Below are 15,730 nucleotides of genomic sequence, written 5' to 3'. Positions count from 1 at the left end.
CGGCTACACACCCACTCCTGCACACACAGAGACACACGGCTATGCAATCGCACGAACACATGCACGCTCACACTGCTTCACCACCACGGATCTCAGGCCCAGTTTGCCACAGACACCCGCACACACTCGCAGGAACTGACGCTGGATCTCCGCCCTCGCGCGTAGTCTCTCCATGAAATCTCACTCATAAGCCTCGCTGCTGCCCACAACCTACACCTGCCTCTTCCCCTCACACATCTCCCATCCTGAGCCACTGTCTGAGGACAGGGCTCGGGGTCAAAGGGGCCCCGGGTGTGGGAGGCAGCAGCAAGGTATACTGGCATCGACTGTGAGGAGCTTGCCTACTCCTGAGTTCTCCGGGGACACGGGGCCTTAGCTCTGATCCTGACTGGAGGCTTTGTTCCCTGGATTCTATCTCACCAAGGACAGGACACCCTTCTGGGAGCAACGGTCCTGGCTGAATCCCACCAAGGCCTGGCCACACTGTACCAGGACCCAATGGACCAATTTGGTCCCACTGTGCAATCCCCTTCCCTGCCTTTCGGCTTTGGCCTATACAACAGGTCTCCAAATTACAGGTCTGTCTCTTCCTCCTCCTCTTTCCAGGCTCTGCCTGCCCAAGAAGGCAGGCCTCAGTGCACATGGCAACACCTGCCCCACACCAGGACTGCACCTCTCCTGCACACACAGAATCACCCGGGCAGTGGCTAGGACAGTCACACTCAGGTCCCGATCTCGTCGTCCCTCCTGAGGTCCCCATAAACACATACACACACACACACACACACACACACACACACACACACACACACACACAAACAGAAGGGTTTTCAACGTCCTGTATGTGTCCACATAAACATCATGGAAACTCTTCAAGGCTGCCACACGTTATCTCTTCCTCAATTCTCTCCGGGGCACGTAGAAGACAGGAGACTCATCCACCCATCTCTTCCAGCACTCGTGGTGTCCTCCATTGTTTCTGCATGGGCAAAGATAGAAGCTCTGCGCATTCACCCCACACAGATGCAGAGCCCCTGACTCATGTGGGCACACGCAGACACATTTGCGTACACGCTCACACACACACCCCCACGCAACAGACACCAAGAATGATACGGGATATTGGCAAATACTTCCCAGCTGGTGTCACTCTTGTGCCTCGCCCTTTTGCGATCCCCCTTGCTTTCTCACCCAGGGATTCATTTCCAGCCCCCAATGGCCTTGGACCAGTTCTAAGAATGGCTGTGAGGTTGCGCGAGGACATGGCGTGGTGGGGCACATGGAAGGAAGTGCGAGATTCTCACCACAGTGGCGTCTGGGGACACGTCAGCTCCTGACCCAAAGACTGGCAGGCAAATCCAGACTGAAGGAGCAGGGGGAAGTCCGGGAGAGGGCGGACATCCACGGGGAGCATTTGTGGTGGAGAAGCATTGCTCGTCCTGAGTTGCTCTCCAAAGCCCCAGCCCACAGCACAACTGCATTTGGTTTGCAGGCTTCGACCCTCTGTGTGTTTGCAGCTGAGTCTGTGCAGGTCCCCTGTCATCCTCCCACCCTCTCCCCATGCTACCTGTGTCCCTGTCTCGGCGGACCTTCCATTTCCAAGCCAATGTCTGGCCCACGTTCCCTTGCCCATACAACACACAGGTCAACACACCGCATACTGGGGTTCTCACCGACACGTGCGCACGTCAGATCACTGTCTTCTGGTCCCTTCCTCCCTCAGGTAGTACTGCAGGGGATTGGGCCACAGGTCCTCGATGATGATCTGGAAGGGGACACAGGCCGGCACCACATTGGGCATAGCCCATTCTCCTCTCTGGCCGGGGGCCACCCACATTCCCACTGCTGACGAAGGCCTCAGGGGCCCCACCTCGGCAATCCTGTTCGCCCCTGGGCAGCTGTGCTCACACAGCCAGTTGAACAAGTTAAGGCTGGTGGGGTCATGCCTGCGACTGGGAGCTCCACGTTCATAATCCCAGAACCACTGGACTGGAGTGGAATGCGATGCCCTGTAGCCTGCAGGAAGAGAGGATTTGAGGAGCAACCTGATGGCCTCCTCCCCACCCACCTCCCCCTCCCCGTCGCCCTCCCGCATGCCCCTGATTCATGCTCCTCACCCCCTGCCCCGCACCATCATGGGACCCACACCCTACCAGCAAAGCTAAGCTGATACTCCTTAATGATCACTGGGTTCCGGAAGTACGGGTTGGCCCCAAAGAAAAACATCACTCTGCAGCGGTACTTGGGATGGCCCACTTCTTCCACCTGCCGTGAGCAATGGGACAGGAGGGGGCAAGTGTCCTCCCTCGGGCTCCCGAGCTACTTGCCTGGCTGTGAGGGTGAGCACCTTTGCCTCACCCTCTCCCGCCCAAATCCCACACCCGACGGGACGGCCCCCAGCCACAGCCTCCCCGGTCTGACCTCCAAGTCGACCACGTAGCTGAGCACGTCTTTGTCCTGGGCACCCATCATGGCCGACAACTGGGGGTGATTCAGAATCTGTGCTGTGTCAAGGAGCTGTGCCTTCAGATGCTGTGGAAACAGACACACACCCCCTCCAAACCTCCCAGGCTAAGAGCAAAGGACGGGATCATGGCATTTGCAGAAACACCAGGAAACACTAGTCCCCACACTCCTCAGCCTCTGCAAATGCATCAGACCCCATCGACACTGGGCAGTCCGTTGGCTTCCTGTACCTCCCACGCTGTCTGCACACAGCAGGGAGAGACTCCACTGCCTGCACTCCTCACAGTTCCTTCCTATATCTGACCTGTGTGGGCTGCCAGCAGCCCATCATAGCTTGGGATGTCGGCCTGTGCACTGACCCCTCCTCACGGCTGGGTTTCTTGGCATATTCCCGTGAAGACCTAGGTTGTCACCAGCCTTCTGAGTGCAGATGGAAGAACATGGCTTACAGGAACCCGACTGCCCACTTACGATGCAAGCGGAGGGTGTGGGAGGGAGAAAGAGATCAAGAAGCACGGACGAGGAGGGCCGAGGAGGGAAAAGAAATAGACACAGTGACACAGCCAGTCCGGAGAGAAAGACATGGGTGGGACCCAGCCGGAGCCTGAGGACAGAGAGGGAAGCAGCGGTGGACATACCAGGAGAGAATCCTGTGTGTGTGTGTGTGTGTGTGTGTGTGTGTGTGTGTGTGTGTATGTCAGGGTCTGTGCAGGCAGCTTGTACCCCGTTCGGAGTGGGTCTGAGTCGTCCTACTGTCTGGCAAAGGGGCGTGGCGTGCTTCCACTAAAGGCCATGAGTGTGTGTCTGAAAAGCTCTCCTTTGACGGAACTGCTAAGAAACCGTGCACAGCCTGTGAATGTGAAGGTGGGTGTGCGGCCTGTGTAACTCTCCCATTTTGCAGCGAAATATTTCCTTGCTTTATCTGCTCTGAGTGAAGGCTGCTTTGTGCTACCCTAGCTCTGGTAGCATGGGGACACATGACTCGCGTCCGCAAATAATGTTTGAGAGCAGCCTGCAGGCCAATGTTGGCGGAGACCAAGAGGAAGCAGCTCCAAGTCCCCGGGTCCCCCCGTACCCAACAACCGCCCCTGTGCAAGGCCTTACACTGGATCCCAGACCACACCAACCCAGGGCCAGGGACCATTCCCCAGCTCTCCTCCCTCGGGGCCATCGCCCTGAGGCACCCTGCTCTCAGTGCCCAGCCCTCCTGCACAACAGCCCCCGCCATCACCCACCAGCACAAGGAAGGATACCGCCTGGGCCCAGAAGCCAGGGATGTGCTTGATGACGGCCCTTCTGTGATCCAGGTGAGAAATCCGCCTCCGAAGAATCCTGCGCTTCAGCCGCCGTAAGGCCCTGGAATCCTGGGCATTCCCAGCGCTGATCTCCAGCTGAAGACGCTCCAGCACTGCCAGTGGGTCCTGGGCTGAGGCAGGACGCAGCGCTGCCTCTCGCTGCTGCAGCTCCTGTGAGAGCGGGGGCCCCTCCTCCGCCTCTGCATCTGCCTCGCGCTTCTCCTCTTGCTCCTGAATCTCCTCCTGCTGCTGTCTCTCAACTTCCACCTCCTCCTCCTCGTGCATGTCCTCTGCTTCTGGCTTGGCTTCCTCAGAATTCTCCTCTCCAGCCACCTCTTCCTCGGTCGCCCCCCCGCCGTCCTCTTCCTCCTCCCCGATCACCACCTCAGCCGCCACCATTCCGTCATCCAATATCAGCACCAATTCCTCCGCTGGGCTTGCCACCTGTATCTCACACCCGGCCTGGGCTTCCTGCACACGATGGGCGCTTGCCGCCCCTGAACCTGGGGACTGCGGCCAACCCACGCCCTCCAGCGCCCCTGCACTCCCGCGGGTCCGGGACTCTCGACCTTTCTCATCCGGGACGATCAGGGTCCAGGGTCGACGGGAATCGCTGCTTTTTCCGGACCGCGACACGCTGGCCATGACTCTCCGCCCCGGCCCCAGTGTAGCTAGGGCAGCCTCAGGACAAGGACAGGGAAATGGCAGCCGGTGGGGGGAGCCTTGGCCGCAAGACCTTTAGCTCCCTGCTGCCTCCCGCCTCAGCCCGCCCAAGTTGGGCGCAGGCGCACAGGCTCTGGGATTTGAGGACTCCGCATTGGCTGTGGCTGCTGTGGAGGAGGGGCCGAGACAGAGGCAGTGAAGAGTGGGCGCATGCGGCCTGGGGCGAAGTGGTTCCAGGGCAGGTCAGGCCCGCTGGCCAGCTTCGCGGAACAATGAGTTGCAAGACAGCAAGACAGGGTGCTGGTGGCCAGCAAGCGCGCGCCAGCGGCCGGTCCGGGCTCTGGAGCAAGTGCCCAGCCACCAGCGTGAGCCCCGTTTTGCCGCATGTCCTCTTCAGCGCTGTCACCTTCCAGGCCTGACTTGCGAGGTCCCCGGTATCACACAATCTGTGGTCGCTTGTACACCCTTTCCCCAGAGGCCTCAGTACGGGCACCAGAGCATTCAGCACAGGAACGTCCACGCCGTGAGCCACTGCATGCTCCGTCCCTTGCCCCTTCTTCATGAAGCTGGGGCAAGGCCTGGAGAAGTCCTTAGGTGTCGCGCCTACTGGGGCCACATGGCCGTCCGCACGGTTTCTCCTCCCTGGCCGTCAGGCTGAGGGCAGCGGTAAGGTGGGTGCCCACCCAGAACCGGTGACACCCACCCTAGATCCACCCCAGTGCCGTGTCCCTGCCAGAAAGCAGCTCAGTAGACCTCACTGCACTGCAAATGAGAGCAAAGAACAACCCCCAGAGCCCCATCTGCCACTGGTGCCCTACTGATCTCCGTGCAGAGGGCCAGGGAGGTGGGGTAGTAGGATTTAGCAGTTTGCTCCGGTCCGGAAATCTAACCTTCCACTAAAAGAAGGACGACTCCAACCAAGCAGGGCACTTAGGGGGCCCTTCACCGAGTATTGCAAACTTGTCTGTGTCTGTCTCTGAGAAAGCCCCGTGCCTGCTTTCACTAGTACACACGATAGCAGACGAGTTCCCTTCACATTTCCCAGGCGCCAACGAGAATTCTGAAGAAGCATGCACCCAGACACAGAAGGTCCACTGAGAGAGACAGCGAGAAAGAGACACACAGAGAGAGGGAGCTATAGAGGGAGAGAGAGAGACACGTGCAAGCAGATGAAGGAAGGACGAGTGGAGGGGAAGACCGGCCTGGAGAGGGAGAGTCCCAGGGAGATTGGCGGGACTGACAGGGAGGAGGAGCAAGACAAGAAGAGACAGAGGGGCACCTATTACAAGGAAGACCGGCGGAGACAGGGGGAGGCAGTAGTGATGGAGAGGAGGGAGACGAAGACAAAGAGAGCTGGAAGGAAAGTGGGAGGGAGGGACAGGAAGAAGACAAGGGAGGGGGAGGCAAGGAGAGGGTAGGAGGAAGGAGAGCAGGGGCAGCCGAGGCAGAGACAGGTGGGCTGACTCTGAAGACAGGGCAACTGCAGTGTGCAGTTTCACCTGGTGAAATTCACCTGTGCAATTTGCACAGAGACGAATGCTGTACAGTGGTCAGCCCTCAGCACAAAAGGCACCACTCCGACCTGGACCTTAAGGGCAGTCTGAAACGAACCCTGAACTAGAAGGAAGCTAGTTCTAGCTTCCTAGACTGAGGAATGACTGAGGTCATTCGGGGTGAGGAAGAGGGCACCGCAGGGAAGAACACCAGGACCCGATCCCCACAGGGCTGCTGGAAGCCCTGTAGTTACCAGCAGGAGACAGGAAACGGGACTGCCGGAAAGACACAGCAGAGATTTAGGCACAGCACGTGCGGGAAGAAATCACGTCCCAAAGCTCAGCAAACTCAAGCAAAGGCAGAGGCTGCACATGCATGAATGTCAATGCTGTCTGAGTGGAACCAACGAGGTTCTCACAGATGCCCAGGAAATGTGCTCAACTCTGAGAACCCTCGCCTCTGGCAAGCTTCTCATCCAAAGCGACTCATCACGGAGAAAGGGTGCACCGTGAGCAAAAGAGCCAAGGTCTCCTTCGGATCCCCGGACGCAGACAGGTGATCCGCCCAGTACTGTCAAGCCAATGGATGGTTATAAAGCTTACCTTCCACCACAGTGATGGAGGAAACTGGCACCCGAGGGGAGGACAATGAGTGAGAACCGCATCCCAGGCTGTAGGCTAAGGACAGACCATCAAGCTGTATTGGAAGGTCATGAGACCGTGACTCAAATGTCTGTACAGACACAGAGCGTCTGCAGAAGCACGAGGGCTGGATAGTTGTAAGCAGGTGGCGGGATTTCTAAGTCTGCGCTGCCTGTATGATACGAAAGGCTAACACGTGCAAGCAGAGCTATGCCCGTGTGATGCGGATCAGCCTCCTGAGGCGGTACTTTGTACCCTGTGGAGGACCTGGGACACGCATGCAGGCGGGCTCCTTGTGCACCTCTGCCACCAAGCACATAGGTGGGAAACGTAGGGCCAAAGGGCTCGCCGCCGGGCTTAGTGTGGCTCACCCTTGGGCGGGTGCATTGAGCATCGGTGCAGAAAGCACGGGGCTCACTGAAAGAGGCCAGCCCCTGACAGAAGCACAGTGGTGGTGAGCCCTGCCTGATGGATTCCTGAGGAGACTAAAGGAGTTAAAGGCATGCAGTCCACCAGAGAGCAGAGTGGTGTTAATCAGGGGAGGGTGCGATGAGGAGGTGTCGGGCCTCGGGTGTGAAGATGCAGTCCTGCCGTGTGCATGAGTTCTGGAGATCTAACTTGCACAGGGCAGCCGTAAGCGATGCTTCACCGCCTCGTCAGATTCCTCAGAGGCAAGGGCTCTCACCACAAACAAAGAGGGGTCGCTGAGAAATGTCCCGGTGAAGGTGGCTGGACGGAGCGCTTGCACGTGAAGGATACGGGCACATCCGTCACTGCCCGTTGTGTCCCTCACTCACGCACTAGTCCTGGGGGACTAAGCTGAGCTCAGAACCCAGCAGTCACAGGGGTCAGCCTCGTTCCCGCAAACATGAATCAGACTCCCAGGTAGGACGTAATGGACAAATTAGGGACCAGAACACACAGGAGGCACACGGAAACGAGACACACACTGGCAGGGGAAAGTCTCTCCCAGCCAGGAACATGCCACATGGCAAAAGAGTAAGTGGGAAAACGTTGCTGGACCGCTTTACACAATTTACGCGTGCATGTGCAAGGTGCAGGCCAGTGACGTTTGAGCCCCTCAGGTGCAAAGGGTTTGAAAACAGAGGGACAGAAAATAGAGGTGTGACTGCATGCTCACAGCAAGGCAGCTGCATTTGGGGACATGAACTGGCTGGCAGTGAGTGCATGGCCAATCCTCTGACGAAGGTCCTCCAGGCACGGAAGGATTTCTGGCTCCTGGAACACATAACAGAATGCGCAGAAGCCCCTCCACCTGACAGCAGGACAGCAATTGGATCTGTCAGTGGAAGAAAGGGTTTGAATTCAGAGGGAAACACACTCAAGCGCAGAAGCATACATCAAAGTCAAGACAGGCCACCAGAGCCACAGCTGACACAAGACACAGGTGTGCAGAGACGAAGGCGGTTACACGGGTACAGCTGTGCCCACTTAGGCCAGGCAAGGAGGCATCACCAGAGAGGTGTCGGCACAGGCAAAGCCAGGAAAAGACACAAACACGCCAGGGCTCACTCAGGGAGACAGAGGAGCACAGGCAAAGCAAGACATTTCCTGTGCACAGAGGACAACATGACGATCCCAACAGACCAATGAGAGACACGTGTGGTTCAGGAACATGGAAGTCAGAAGGCTCCTGAATTGCTGAGGGTGTCCTCTCTCAAGGGACAGCACTCTGGAGCCCACACACGCTGATGTTGGGGTGGAAGAGGCCGCTGGGCAGCAGATACAGTTGTGCAGGCGGTTTAGCAGCTCCTGGACCCTAGGGGTCCCCAGGGAGTGCTGCGCATTAGGGAGGAAATCCGGGGCTGCCGTGTGTGCAGCATGAGGGCTGTAATCCCTCGGACACAGAGCACCAAGGCCTCTGACCACGGACCTCATGTGTCCACACTTGAGGGTTTGGCTCTGGGGGCCGTGAATGCAACCACACCCACACCTTGTCCGTACCTTGTCTTTGGGACAGGCCGGGCGGAAACATCACCCTGGCCCCTAAGGAGGTATTGGCTGGAGATATTAACGTGTGGGGGACCCTGTGTTCACCTGTCCCGTAAAGTGTTCCTGCTCGGCAAGACCTATCAAGTAACGGCCTGTTTGTGCAGAAAGATGCCCCAAGGGGCCCAGCCTCATGACCACTGAGGCCGTATTCCCACTGCAGAATCATGGGCCATACTTTCTTTGGATGTTCACACCCAAAGACTCGGGTCAGCACAGGGAGCTTTTCCTGGGTACCCTGACATTTACACATCAAGCAGCTGAGAAGACGTGCTTCTCCAGCCAGTGTGCAGACAGCAGCGAGAGAAAGACCTGCCTTCCCTTCTAGAGAGTGCGACAGCTTCCGCCCTGGAAGAGGTGAGGCTTGGTTGCACAGATCCTCAACTCCACAGCCTGGTGACACGCTGCTGACCATGTTGTCTGCATACTGAGAGGGACAAGAGGCCTCCATGCATTGGGACTGCCCTCGACTTCTCTGGAATAGAGCCACTGCAGAGAAGGCTCTTGTACTGCAGAGCTGTGCAGTGGGGATCCTGGGGGGCTTGGGCAGCTTGGGAGACAGGAATATTAGTGTCGGGATGTCAGTCTCAGGCACGCTGTGCTGGGGGCCGTGTTACTTGGGGATACAGAAGAGCCTGCGATGGACAAGGCTGAACTCTGTCTACTGCACTGCTAGCACGGTGGAGCTTTTGCCCCATCCCTAGCACAGACATCTCTGGCAAGCAGCCATCTGCTCTGTAAGGAGTACCCCCGCACTCACGTCGTCGCAGGTGAGGCTCGTCCCAGTCCTTTCTAAGCTCCAGGCCTGCCCGGCACCTCTGCACAGAATGCTAAGGCCTCACAAGTCCATCGTTCCCTATGTGGCTGAGGCAGCCTTTGTCCTGGCACTCAGGCAAAGGAACACAGGCTGCCTGGGACGACGCGACCTCCCTGAGCGCCTGCTGGTGTTTGCACTTGGGAGTCTTTTCACAAGTCTCACATGGCGTGTTGGACACAGGGCTTAAGCCTGTGGACACAGAGGAAGAACATCACCCGACTCATCACGGCTGATGATGAGAGGGCAGAGGGCACACGGGAGAGGATGGTGTGTTCGTGCCCTGTAAGAGCTCCACCTCCCCGCGACCCTCCCCTCTGTTGGCTTGCAATCTGGGAGACCCATTCGTAACCAGAGGTCTTTTCAAAAACAGCGAAGTTCACACAAGGGCATCAGTACTAGGACTCCTTCAGGAGTCGTGTGTGTGTGTGTGTGTGTGTGTGTGTGTGTGTGTGTGTGTGTGTGTGAATAAGTGAAGCGGTGTTTGGGAGGCTCAGCTTCAGGAAGTGGAACCAGAAAAGTTGGCTGTGATTTTGGAGTTGCGTGAGACTGTAGTGGGCTGTTTTCTCTGCAGCGTGTACGTTGTCCCTGTCAACTGTGCCTGAAGCAGAACTTCATCGGTCTTACCCACCCACTCTCCCTCTGGTCCCTCGGTTCCTTCCCCTGGACACCAATCTTACAACCTGCTCACAATCCCTCAAATATGTATGGCTGGTCCTGAGATCCTGACCTTGTCCCCAAGACAGTCTGCATTGGGAGACGTCTGAAAACCAGAGGGTAATCAACCCTGGGAATTCCTCCCTGTGTGGCGGTTCAGTCAACATGACTGAGGGTGTCCCCATGCGGGATTCTGGGGGCACCATCATGGACATGCCCAAACCCTGAATATTGGACCTCCCTGGCCTGTGCTGGCGTCTCCATTTCCTTGAATTTCCTCCTTTTCACAGGAAAGATAGGAACCTGGGCACTGGCCTTTCTCTCAGGTTTGTGCCCTGGCCTCCCTCACCCAAGTCCCCATTGCTTCAATCTTACTGACCTCACATGCAATCCCAATGTGTGACCCATCCCTACGGACAATGTCCTACGTCCCGCCCTTCCTTGGAACTCCAATGTGCAGGCACAGAACACTTACACCCCTGGACAGCCGCATGTATACATGGACACGCCCCAGAGCGTACCTGAGAGGAAGACACACAAACCGCTTCATGATATTTATCTCCCATTCTATATTTCTTCAAATGTATTGGACCCCCGCCCTGTGCCACGTGTCACCACCACCCTTGTCCTCATTTCGTGGACAGGAGAATCTTGTGGACCATCGGTGAGCATCGGAAGGGTTTCCACTGGGGTCGATGAAGTGCGATGCTCCTTCATACTCTTCTCTAGATCGTGCATATCCCTGGGATATATGGGTACACACAGACACACACACACACACACAGACACACACACACACACACACACACAGGACAGGTGAGAGTCTGATCTTGGCCCTGATTAAGGTTGCTTGAATGTTTCCAAACGGAAAGTAGAATGGGAGGGTGTGATAAGCTGTGCCAAAGCTGACAAGGGGCTCCCGAAGCCAGACAACATGTGGGATGGTGGTAGGAGGCCTGACGGTGGGGTTCATGGTCCGGGAATGACAGTTGTCACCGTGCTATCTGATGAGCCAGCTTTGGTTGTCCCGCTTTGCTCATTCTTTTTGTCTAGCCCCCTTCCCACCTTCAGGCTCCCCAAAGGGAAAAGCCTCTTTGACACGTTACTTCTTAAGACTCCCCGTCTCAGGCCGATGCCCTTTTGACCTGGTGTCACCTCCTGTGCCACTGTGAGTCTCGGTGCCTCCATGCAGAAGAGAATTGTGCCACGGACCCCACGGCACACATTTCAGTGCCCACACCCTTGGCTGCTCACCTCTTTCCCTCTCAGTTCTCTCTCCTGGGGCCTCCTTCATCTTGAAATACGGCAGGGGATTGGGCCAAAGATCCTCTATGATTATCTGGTAGGGGAGACAGGCCAGGCCTCAGGTAGCTATCCCACGCAGTGGGGGAACCCATGAAAATCACCTCCCTTCCTTGTTACAGGGCCTCACCACCTCAGCAATCCTGCTAGAGCCGGCAAAGCTGTGGTCAGAGAACCAGTTGAAGAAGTTGAGGCTGCTGTTGTCATGCCTGCGTCTGTAGGCCTCCTGTCTGTACCTTGGGTGCCACTGGATGGGACTGGAATGAGACGCCCTATACCCTGCAGGAAGACGAGTATGTGAGACGGCGCCAGAGAACCAGTCACATTCAACCCTCCACCCACTGCCGCCCATGCAGTCAGGGGACACTTACCAGCAAGGCCTAGGACATACTCCTTCGTAACGACTTCATTCTGGAAGTAGGAGTTCTTGACAAAAAACAGCAGGATCTTCCGGCATTCCCTGGGAAACTTGTGTTCCTCCACCTGCCGTGGTACAGTGGGGCAGAAATGTGAAATCTTCTTCCAGGACACCCTCCCTCCCCTGAGGAAGGAACACGTCACTTCTCCCCACCACCTCCCCTCCCCACACGGCCAGCCCCCCACACCACCTCCCACTCCCAGGCCGACCTTCAAATTGGTCATGTGGCGAAGCATGCTTTCATCGGGCTTACTAATCAGGGCTGACATCTGAGGGTGGTTCACAAACTGCTGCAGGTCAAAGAGCCTTCAGGTGCTGGGCATGAGAGAGCTCGAAGCAGAGAACACGTGTGGACAGCATCCAGGCGTCCTCCCCCCGGGACTGACGTCCTCCCCCAGGGTCTCAAGCCCTCCCCACAGGCTGCGTCCAGGCCCACGGGGTCTCAGGATCGCGCAGGGCTCTGCTAGACACGCACAGGAGGCTGTGCATGCCCAGACGCCCGCAACCACGCCTAGCCTTGTGTGCTCATGAGGACACTGAGGACGCTTACTTCCACACAGCCAGACAGCACACATCCGGTCTCGCGCCGACCAGTGGGCATTCACATCGCCTTCCCCGCAGCAAGATGCTGAGCGGGACCCAGAAACGTGCCCCCACGCGCCTTTGTGTGGGAAGAAGCCCTCGGTCATTTCCCCGTCCTGGCCTGGACCTCCACCGCCACTCCCCACTCTCCCAGCGCTGTTTCCGTGCCAGGTGCGACGTAAAGCACACATGCCTCCCCCACCCCGGCACTGCCCTCCTCCCACACTCATTGCAGAGCCAGGACCGCCGGATGGGATCACGTTTGCACGTTCCCGGCCACTGGAGCGCGGCTTAGCTCCAGTCCCTGTCCTGGGTTCCTCTAAATGTCACCTCCCTTTCCTTCCTCTTGCGCAAGCCCAGCCCCCTCTGGACCCTCCACCAGCAGCAGGAAGGATACAGCCTTGGCCCAGAAACCACGGATGCCCTGGATAAGGGCACTTCTCTGTTCCAGATGACGCTGCCGCCTCTGCCACATCCTGAGTTGGAGTGGAGCGTGCTCCCGGCTGGCTTGTTTATTCACCGGCTGTAGCTCTATCTGAAGGGCCTCCAGAGCCTCCAGTGGGGAAGGGCAAGGACGGAGGCCTGACTCTACCCGCTCCTTCTTCTGCTGCTTCACCTGCAGCTCCTGGGCTTCTTCCACCCATCGGCCTTCCTGCTCACTCGGCTTCTGTTCCTCCTCCTCCTCCCGCTCCTCCTTGTCCTCCTTTCCCTCCACCTCCTCCTCGCCCTGCTGCTGCTCCTCCAGCGCTCCCTTCTCCTGCTCCTCTTCCTCCTCCGTTTGCAATTCTGCTCTCCCTTGGATGGCTCCCACGCCTTCCCTTCCTCCTCCTGCTCCTCCTCCTGGTCCCCTTCCCCTGCCACTGCCGCCGCCGATGCCTCCACCGCCACGGCCGCGCCCGCTTGTACACCCTGGTGCTCCTGCTCCTCCCCTTTCATTTCCGCCAACTCCTCCTCCTTCCGCTCTTCCTCCTTCTGCTTGGGCTTCTGCTGCTCGTCCTCCTTCTAATCTTTGACTCCTGCTGCCTCTCCCCCTCTTCCTCCTCCTCCTCCTTCTGCTCTTCTGTTCCTGCTGCTCCCCCTCGTCCTTCAGGTCCTTCTCCTCGTGAACTTGGACCTTGTCCTTCCCCTGCTCCTGCTCCTCGTCCTCCTCCCCCTTCTTCCTCTGGTCATGCCCCTCTTCCCCACGCGTGTCCTCTTCCGCGGCCGGCACCTCAACCTCCTCCTCCACCAGGCCCCACAGCGCCTCCACCGCCATTATGTCATGCACCAGCGGCACCGATATCTCGCTGGGGCCGCCCACCTGCCTCTCGGGTCGGGCCTGGCCTTCCTGCACAGGCTGTTCGCTTGTGGCCTGCAAGCCTTCGGCCTGCGGCACCTCCGGCGCTGCCGGAGGCCCAGTGTCCCCACGGGCCCTCGTCTCTCGACCGCCCCCTTCCCGGTCGAAGGCGGCATGGGGCCTCCGGGCGTCCCCAGTGTTTCGGAAACACGAGTCGCGCAACATGCGGCCCCGGCCCGAGACACCAACTGTGGCTCCTACCGGCGACGAAGCGGGACGTGAAAGCACGGCCCCCCTCCCCAGACCCAGTCAGTGGAGCCCTGAGGGCAATGGCTGGCAACTCGCTCCCCCTTCCTCCCAGAGCCCAAACGTCGAGGGGGCGCATGCGCATGGTGCTGTACCCAGGATGCCTCGGCGGTGGCTATCGCCATGCCGATGCTGCCTCGGAGGCCTTTGTGGTGAGAGGTGTGCGCCTGCGGCTTTGAGGCTGAGGGAGCTCCAAGCCACGCCCAGGCTGCTTCACTGCCTTCGGGACCAATCATAGGGACGGTGGCGTGCGTGGCTTCGGCGGTCCCGCCCCTAGGTCACCAGGAAACTGGGGCGCGTCTGTTGCATAGGCAGGAAGGCTGTGGGCCCCGTGCGGGGCAACTCCTCCGGGGGGCTTGCAGCCGGCCCTCTGTGCGCTCTGGGTGCCCTGTTTGGCTTCTGGCCATGCGAAAGCGACCTTTGCATTCCACGCTGCGCTGGGCACGCGGCTGTCTATACACACGGGTAAAGGGGGACCTCCACGCTTTTCCATGTACACCGCCACCGTTGTTCATTGTGCCCCTAGTCTGACAAATCCACTCAGCGGTCACCTTGGCTGTCCGGGAGACGCATTTCAGCTGTGCGCCTGCTGTCTGTGCACCCTGGTTTTCCATCTGCTCAGCCTCCTTTGCATATTCTCTACGTCCATCTTTGCTCCCAGAAGACATGTATGTCATGACAGCAGTCTAGCAGTGCACCGGCTAGGGAAGGTCGGTGACCAGAGGTGTGTGACGTGGAGAGGACGCCACACTAGGGGAGGCTGCGTATCACGCGCGCCGCTCTTGCCGTTTGTCCCCGTTGCCTGGAACGTGACACGCTGGCAAGCACACACCCCCCTCTCACGATCGGCTGCCCATTCCTCCCGTGTGTGGCAGTGCACAGGAAAGACCCGTGCCCGTGAGCCCTGGGATTCCTGGAGCTTGCGTCTGCCGCACAGACAGCGGTCCCCTTCCTCCCACAATGGTCGGCCATCTTCTCACAGGGACCCTCCCCAGGCCTTCGTTGGCCATATGTCTGTTCATCCTGCTCCCATTTCCTTTACCACTCACTTAGGCGGCAGGCTGCCATGAGCGTGGGCGCTGACTCAAAACACTGTCCCCCTGTGCCACAGACAGCATGATTTCAAGGGTCTCCGAGAGGTTTCAGGGGGTTGGGGGATGTAGTGTTGGGACCCAAGTGAGGGACACGCCCCACGGTCTACACGAAGCCACATGACCACTTTGGGGAAGCAATAAGCTGCAGACGGTGTGCAGTGAGGGCAATGATGTGGTCTCCCTCCCTGTCAGGGCAGTGGTGATGTGGACTCCCTGCCGGTCTATGTCAGACAGCACCAGCTACACATACACACACACACACACACACACACACACACACACACACACACACACACACCACACAGAGCCACTGCAGGATTGGAGGCTCGAGATGCATTGCCTGGCCAGGCACCACACTCATGCATTGCTTTTCCCTTTGGTGGAGTGCAGTGTTCCCCTACCTCTTTATGGGACCAGGAGGCTGCCCCGCAGGCGGGGGATTCTAGGATTTCCAAATTCGTGTGCCGGGCCCTCTGGCCAACATGTTGCTTCCGTGACACAGAAGAGGTTCCTCCAGACTCGTTGGGCTATGTCACGATACGTACGGGGTACAGAAATGCTCCAGGGTGGCTGTGATATATGAGGCAGCACACCACCGCTTCAGGTGACAGCAATGCATAGACACGCAGGTGGATGGGGGGAGGCTGACCAGGTGGTAGGGGGCTGAGAGGGGGTGGCCAGTGTGACCGACAGAGAGGCAAACGCTTACCCA

General features: G+C 58.4%; 2 protein-coding genes across 2 annotated transcripts; both read right to left on the bottom strand.

Moving 5' to 3' along the window:
• Window positions 1–1,679: 1,679 nt before the first annotated feature.
• LOC131503438 (testis-specific Y-encoded protein 1-like) lies at window positions 1,680–4,406 on the bottom strand. The gene is made up of 5 exons (XM_058714910.1): window positions 3,720–4,406; window positions 2,422–2,499; window positions 2,154–2,265; window positions 1,871–2,016; window positions 1,680–1,765 (listed from the first exon to the last, which is right to left on the bottom strand). Exons 1-5 carry the CDS (start codon window positions 4,404–4,406, stop codon window positions 1,694–1,696), a joined length of 1,095 nt encoding a protein of 364 aa, XP_058570893.1. The 3' UTR covers window positions 1,680–1,693.
• A 6,347-nt stretch (window positions 4,407–10,753) lies between these two features.
• Window positions 10,754–13,843, bottom strand: LOC131503478 (testis-specific Y-encoded protein 3-like). Its single transcript, XM_058714948.1, is given in 7 exon segments — window positions 10,754–10,782; window positions 11,295–11,379; window positions 11,476–11,621; window positions 11,714–11,825; window positions 11,970–12,047; window positions 12,740–13,365; window positions 13,528–13,843. Coding segments are annotated over 7 exon segments (1,392 nt in total).
• Window positions 13,844–15,730: the final 1,887 nt, after the last annotated feature.

This window comes from Neofelis nebulosa, chromosome Y (genome assembly GCF_028018385.1).
Source record: "Neofelis nebulosa isolate mNeoNeb1 chromosome Y, mNeoNeb1.pri, whole genome shotgun sequence".
NCBI classification, from domain to species: domain Eukaryota; kingdom Metazoa; phylum Chordata; class Mammalia; order Carnivora; family Felidae; genus Neofelis; species Neofelis nebulosa.
Note: the sequence above shows the minus strand (reverse complement) of the source record. Positions and strands in the feature narration are given on the sequence as shown.

Excerpts from the sequence above, each read along its gene's own strand:
- LOC131503438 (XM_058714910.1), bottom strand. The coding sequence starts at position 4,406 with ATGGCCAGCGTGTCGCGGTCCGGAAAAAGCAGCGATTCCCGTCGACCC. Across the intron at positions 2,500-3,719 it reads CTGGCTTCTGGGCCCAGGCG|ATTCTGAATCACCCCCAGTT; the intron begins GTATCCTTCCTT and ends GACACAGCACAG. Across the intron at positions 2,017-2,153 it reads GTATCAGCTTAGCTTTGCTG|GCTACAGGGCATCGCATTCC; the intron begins GTAGGGTGTGGG and ends CTCTTCCTGCAG.